This window comes from Uranotaenia lowii, chromosome 2, assembly GCF_029784155.1.
Source record: "Uranotaenia lowii strain MFRU-FL chromosome 2, ASM2978415v1, whole genome shotgun sequence".
Classification (NCBI taxonomy): Eukaryota; Metazoa; Arthropoda; class Insecta; order Diptera; family Culicidae; genus Uranotaenia; species Uranotaenia lowii.
Window position 1 is genome coordinate 174575460 of NC_073692.1, and position 7057 is coordinate 174582516.

Below are 7057 nucleotides of genomic sequence, written 5' to 3' on the forward strand. Positions count from 1 at the left end.
ATCCCGGATCCTCAATAATCTTGAGCAACTTCCTACTTGAATACCGGTAAACATTTGTTTTCGCCTTTGTTTTGATCTGCATTCGATCTGGGGCAGGAAATTTGCTTTCTCGACCTAGATTTTTCAGAATATGTTTTTCGTGGTAATTTGCCAAAACATTTTCTTCACGTTTATACACTTGATTTGATTTCTATACTTTTTTCCACTTAAACAATGAACAATTTTTTCATGGAGGGAAAATTTTTGACGTCCTTTTCAGTCAACGCCTACTTGAAACTCCAAATCTGGAAAAATAACAGGGATTTTCCATAAACAGTTTAAAAAAAAAGTTTGTTTTAGCTATTTCTCCGCATACATTGTTCAATATCTCACAAAAACTTTGAAATATCGTAATATCAATACCATGGGCTTATTTTTTTAAATCTCTAAAACATTTTTTTCCAGTACCTACATCTCTCAAAAATATTCACGCGTTTTTGAGATATTCGGATTAAGATTAGTGTTGTTTTAAAACAAAACTATTCATTAATGGTATAATAATAATGAATTCTGACTTACAATTTGGTGTTCTGTAGTATTTTAACTAGCCTTTAAACAATTTCCGCAAATTAAGCACTACTGGCAAACTATTCAACACGTTTTTAACACGCTGATTAATTTTATCTTTGTTTTGATCGTATGTTTCTACTTATCCATTCCCGCCGGGTTGCCATCCTTGTCCTTCGGTGAACCGTCAGGAATCGAGGGGTTGGAAGATACATTTTCGGCCGTAACATTCCCCACCCCGTGAGGCGAGGTTGCAGCTTTAGCATCCGGTGTCTCACCATCCTTAATGACATCAATAACGGCTAGATTTCCGACACCTCTGCGAATAGTACCAGCACTTGTTCGAACAAGTGCTTGCCTGACCACCCCATCTTTTCCCGGAACGATCTCCTCAACTTGGCCTCGGATCCAGCTGTTCCGTTTCTTGTCGTCGACCACAAATACTAGATCCCCAGGTTCCATCGGTTTGGTTTCTGTGAACCATTTAGTGCGCCGAGCAATCGTCGGGAGGTACTCCTTCAGCCAACGTTTCCAAAAGCCATCAAGAATAAGTTGGGCCAGGTTCCAGCTACTACGGAGACTCTCGAGAGCACTTGTTGGATTTTGAGACGGTTGTTTGACCCCATTTGAACTTCCGAGCAAAAAATGATTGGGTGTTAGAGCTTCTTGATTCGAGGTTTCCAATGGTATGTAAGTCAAAGGTCTACTGTTGACCATACTTTCCGCTTCTAGGATAATGGTTTCAAAGGTCTCTTCATCGGGAACTCTCGGTACGTCGTAAAAACACTCAAGCGCTGTTTTTACCGAGCGAACGAGCCTTTCCCATACACCACCGGTATGTGGTGATGCTGGGGGATTAAAGTACCACTTTGTATTAGCGTTTGTAAACGATGTGGCGCATTGTTGATTAATGTCCTTTAGTTGGGCACGAAGCTCATTTGCGGCACCTCGGAAGTTAGTCCCGTTATCAGAATAAATCTCTATGGGAGCTCCTCTGCGAGCGATGAATCTACGAATGCACATCTTACAGGATATTGTAGATAAGCTGTGGGCAACTTCCATGTGAATTGCTCGGGTGGTCAGGCACGTGAAAAGTGCCACCCAACGTTTTACATGAGAGCGACCAACCTTCACCATCAGGGGTCCAAAATAATCAAGACCAACGTAAGAAAAAGGTCTCTGGAAGGCGACCAGGCGTGCTCTCGGTAGTGGCGCCATCTTGGGTTGAACTGGATACTTGTTGTAAACTTTGCACCACTGGCACCGGCTGGCGACGGTACGAATTAATCTTCGCATCCCAGGTACGTAAAAGCGTTGACGAAGCTCGTTGAAGACTGTTTCGGCGTTGTGGTGCAGGAACTGTCGGTGATAATAATCTACAATTAGAAAGGTTAATGGATGGGTCTTAGCTAAGATTATAGGGTACTTAGCTTCGATCGGCAAGTTGGGGGCGGCGCCGATACGACCGTCCATTTTAACCACTCCTTCTTCACTGATGAACGCTGATAATTTGTATAGCGGACTGGTGATCGGCACCACCCCCGCAGGCTTTCCATTTCTGCTTCTCTCGAACACGGCCAACTCATCAGGAAAGGATTCCATCAGGAAAGGATTCTCGCTGGGCAATACGAAACAAGGCAAGCTCAGCCTGTTTCAGATACTGTTGCTCAAGGTATTCTAAAGGTTTGACGCCAATGGGTTGATCAGCTGTTTTTCTGGGCATGCCAAAGCGAAACATGTATGCGACAGTTCTTAAGAGTCGTTCCCACTTCGAAAAGCGGGCTATGTCGATAACCAACTCCAAAGCCCTCTGGTGATGGAGACATGTTGACCGCATTTCTTCGTTCTCGTTAGATGGTTTCCACTTTTGTTTTGGCCATGATTCTAGGTGATCCCAGAGAAATTCTGGTCCACGGAACCATCGGCTGTTTACGTTGAAACACGGACCTTGTCCCCACTTAGTCGCTTCATCGGCTACATTATTTTTCGTTGGGACCCATTTCCACTCAGCGATCTCGGTGGATGTCAATATCTCCCCGATACGGCATGCAACATAAGCATTATACTTGCGAGCGTCGGAGTGAATCCAGTGGAGCACGGTCGCCGAGTCGGTCCAGAAAAATCTTTTAGCGATGGATAGTTGATGATTCCGCTGGATAAAATCTGCTAAACGTATTCCCAGGATTGCTGCTTGAAGCTCAAGTCGGGGTATTGAAAGCGGTTTCACCGGAGCAACTTTGGCCTTCGCTCCTACGAGTACGCAATGTGGAGCACCTCGTTCGTAGAAGCGAAAGTATGCCGCGCAAGCATACGCTTCTTCGCTTGCATCGACGAATGTATGTAGCTGGATTGGATGACAATTTTCTGGAATGGCGGTATTGAAGTAAGCTCGAGGAATCCGTATGTCACCCAGGTGGCAAAACATGCTAGTCCATCGCTTCCAGTAAAAAAATGAAGAATTGTCGATTTGCTCATCCCACATGCAGCCTAACTTCCATAAACTTTGGATGACGATCTTCCCGTGGATAATAAACGCTGCCAACATACCAAGTGGATCATACAGGCTCATTACTGTTCTTAGAATTTGCCGTTTTGTCGGGCGAATTGAGCCATCAAGTACAGCTGGGTCTAGACTAGGGAGATTCAGTGTGAATGTGAACAGATCACTCTCTGGCAACCACTTGATTCCCAAAACGGACTGAGATTTCATTTGAACTGTCAGGTTTAAATCTTTAGTTTCAGGAAAATCTTCACCACCAATTTCGGTCAACACGTACGCTGAATTCGACAGAAAATTGCGGATTTCGAATCCACCCTGTTGATGCACAAACTTCACTTCTTTGATCAGCTTAATAATCTCCTCTTCATTGTCTCTGCTATCTAGGTAATCGTCTACATAGTGGCCATAAACTATAGCCTCAACCGCCGCTGGAAATTTCTGTTCGTGTTCGTAAGCGTTAATGTTTTTAACATATTGGGCGGAACATGGCGAACAAGCCGCGCCAAATGTAGCTACATCCATCGTATAAATTGTTGGTTTATCAGACTGGTTATCCCTCCAAAGGAATCGCTGTGCAGATTTATCATCTTCCTTTATTTTGATTTGGTGGAACATTTCCTTCAGGTCACCGCAAATTGCCACCCGACGAGTCCGGAACCGATAGAGAACAGCCGGCAATGACGAAAGGAGGTCAGGTCCTTTTAACATCATCGAGTTGAAGGAAATGTTCTGGACTCGGGCCGATGCATCCCAAATGAGCCTGAGCTTCTCCGGCTTCTTGGGATTTGTAACAATGCCGAGTGGCAAGTACCAGACTTTGGCCGGGTCCGCTGAGGATAGTTCGGATGGTGTCGTTTTGTGAGCATATCCTTTTGCTAGGTAGTCAGCAATTTGATTCTTGACACGTTCAACGAGCCGTGAATCCTTGTAGATTTTCTTTTCAAAACACCGTAAACGAGTTTCAGCCATGGGATAGCTGTCTGGGAGCTTTATGTCGTCGGTCTTCCATAGCAAGCCCGTCTCAAAACCACCAGATATACGACGAGTAGTGGACTCAAGTAGAGTGCGTGCTCGCTGCTCTTCTTTCGACTCCAATGTTGTTGGACTGACGACCACTCCAATGTTATCGATCATAACGTATTCCTTCACTAATTCGTATAGTGTACGATCTTCTTCTGCTGCTCCGCTGAGAACAGTGTGATGCAAGTTAAAATTAAGCTGTGCGGAAACGCCTCCGTACACGCACCATCCAAGTCGGGTTTTGGTAGCGGTCGGATGCCCTTGCACTCCTTCTCGAACTTTCAACGGAGTACCCAGATAGATATTTTCGAGGCCAATGAGGATCTGTGGACGAGCGCAGTCGTAATCAGCTATGGGCAATCCCCTAAGATGATGATAATTCTCAGCGAGACTTTTCGAATCAATTGACTGCATGGGGAGATCAAGTTTTTCAACTGTTCGAGCGTTTTTTAAAGTGAACTTTTTCAATTTCCTTTTAGCAGATATCGCCACATCTACAGTGCGTGAGTTCTCTTCGACCCGGGTTACATTGCCCGTCCATTTAAGGTGTAACGGATCTAAGGTCCCGCCTAGGTTGAGACTTTCGGCAAGATTAGTTTCGATCATCGTTACCTCGGATGCTTCATCGAATAAAGCAAACGTGTCAATAGATTTGGACCCGTTGTAAATTGTTACTGGAATGATACGGTAAATTATCGAGGAGTTGACCCTGTGGTAATTTTGAGGACTTGGACCAGATGGGGGAAGGTGAAGCCAGGGATGGTGACGAACACGACAACCTTCTGCAGAACATTCCTTGGGGCGCCTACATGGCCATGGATTGTGATCTTTCAAGCAGCTTTTGCATAAATTGTGCAAACGAACAACCTGCCAACGCTCGTCCGCAGACAAACTGACAAACTTACCGCAGAGCTCCACATCGTGGCCAGACTTTTCGCAAGCTGGACATACCTTTACAGTGCGGGATTGACCACCCTTGTATTCCGAAGATTTCGTGTCACTGTGATGCAAATAACCCTTCGGTTTCATTGCGCCTCCTCGGATTCGATTTTCTTCCGGTTTTGTCGTCTTGAAGCTGCTCGGGAAGGTGACCGTACTTGCCTTCCTCACTATTTCATGCATGAACTGCCCAAACAGTTTCAAATCGACAGCTTGAGCTCCATCCTTGTAATCCGCCCATTTCATCTTATAGTCTGATGGAAGTTTTTCCAACAGCTCGTGTAGCAGCATGGGGTTTGAAAAGTGCTCCTCAAGTTTAACTGCTTTGATGTGGTTGCAGTAGTTTTGGACTGCTAGACCATACATGATGAGTGTTTCCAGCTTTCCTTCCCTCGGAGCTGGAGTGTTCCGAATTTTAGCGAGAAGCGAAGAGAGCAATATTTCCGGCCTACCATACAACATTTGCAAAGTCTCTATCACGCAGGGCACCATTTCAGGCTCCAATAGATGGCTACGCACAGCTTCTAGTGCATCTCCCTTCAGGCTACGTTGAAGTCGGATAAGATTTTCGGTATTTGACAATCCACACTCTTGTGAGATATTTTCAAAACAGCGGAAGAAAACGGGCCATTCCTCCGGGTTTCCCGTAAATGTTGGCAAGTCCTTAGGGAAAGCTTGTCGCGCAGCTATCTGTGCATTAGTGAGGACTCTGTTGCTCACTGTGTTCCACTGTTCGTTACTTACTCGATTTCTTTCCGAGCAGCCTTCCTGATTTTGATGCGCTATTTCCGGGTTTATGGTAGATTCATTTGGGAATCCGTGCTGACCATCGTTGGCTCTATTTCTCATTATAGGAGTACTGTATTCCCGGGGCAAAACTGACGGTTTCGGGACGGGGATATGAGTAACTGCTTGATTACCTTTGTTTTCAGGACCATTTTTCGGGATTTTATCTTCACTGGAAGGATGCATCAGTGGCTTGTCCGTTGTTACTGGATTTGGTATAACCGGAAGACGTTCAATCCATTCATCGGTTCTTGATTTTCTGGAACAGCTGAGGACGCTTCTCTGGCTACTGGTTTCGTCGATCTGGGCATGGAGGATTTTGTACTTCTCCGCCAAATACATTTCCTCCAGTTTCTTCAGGGCTTCCTGTTGGCGCTTGGCGATTTCGATCTGTGTTTTTTCTAGAGCATGTTCTTCTTCACGTTTTTTCCGTTCTTCTTCGAGCCGTTTCCTTTCTAGCTCGGCTTCCTGCCTTTGTTGATCCAACTCATTGTTGATCCGCTTCATCTCCAACTGCTTGACTTCCTCCAGACGTTGCAGCTCCAGAGCAGCTTTAGCCGCTTTAACTGATGCTGAGGTACTCGCCTGGGATATGCGCGATTTACTGTCATCATCTTTCCTGAGGTTCATGGTCGTTGCTTCAGCCGTCTTATCAATATCGCAAAGGGGACAAAACCATGAGCGCTCTGCGACAGAGTCTCCAACCTGAACACACTCGAAATGATACCAACGTTGGCATTTGTCGCAAGCTACCATCCGATCACTATCGGGTTTGGTGCAGACATTGCAGCTCTTTTTCGGTTTTCGTGGCATATTTTGCGGTCAAATACGTGTAATAGCCAGCAAATTCTTTTAGATTGTCACGGCGTTGTCTGTGACTAGGTTAGGTAAGATGAAAAACACCCTCTTTTCAGCAATTGATAAGCTAAAAGCTAATTTTATATTTTAATGTAATTCCAGGTATAATAATAATGAATTCTGACTTACAATTTGGTGTTCTGTAGTATTTTAACTAGCCTTTAAACAATTTCCGCAAATTAAGCACTACTGGCAAACTATTCAACACGTTTTTAACACGCTGATTAATTTTATCTTTGTTTTGATCGTATGTTTCTACTTATCCATTCCCGCCGGGTTGCCATCCTTGTCCTTCGGTGAACCGTCAGGAATCGAGGGGTTGGAAGATACATTTTCGGCCGTAACAAATGGATTGAAACTGAAAAACTAGTGTTGGACTGATTAGAAAATCAATATCTTCGAATAAAA

General features: G+C 44.7%; 2 protein-coding genes across 2 annotated transcripts; both read right to left on the reverse strand.

The window, feature by feature from the left end:
• Positions 1–684: 684 nt before the first annotated feature.
• LOC129742103 (uncharacterized) lies at positions 685–2019 on the reverse strand. Its single transcript, XM_055733949.1, has one exon. It carries the CDS (start codon positions 2017–2019, stop codon positions 685–687), a length of 1335 nt encoding a protein of 444 aa, XP_055589924.1.
• A 112-nt stretch (positions 2020–2131) lies between these two features.
• Positions 2132–6604, reverse strand: LOC129742104 (uncharacterized). The gene has a single exon (XM_055733950.1). It carries the CDS (start codon positions 6602–6604, stop codon positions 2132–2134), a length of 4473 nt encoding a protein of 1490 aa, XP_055589925.1.
• Positions 6605–7057: the final 453 nt, after the last annotated feature.

Coding starts and splice junctions, on each gene's coding strand:
- LOC129742103 (XM_055733949.1), bottom strand. CDS start 2,019: ATGGACGGTCGTATCGGCGCCGCCCCCAACTTGCCGATCGAAGCTAAG.
- LOC129742104 (XM_055733950.1), bottom strand. CDS start 6,604: ATGCCACGAAAACCGAAAAAGAGCTGCAATGTCTGCACCAAACCCGAT.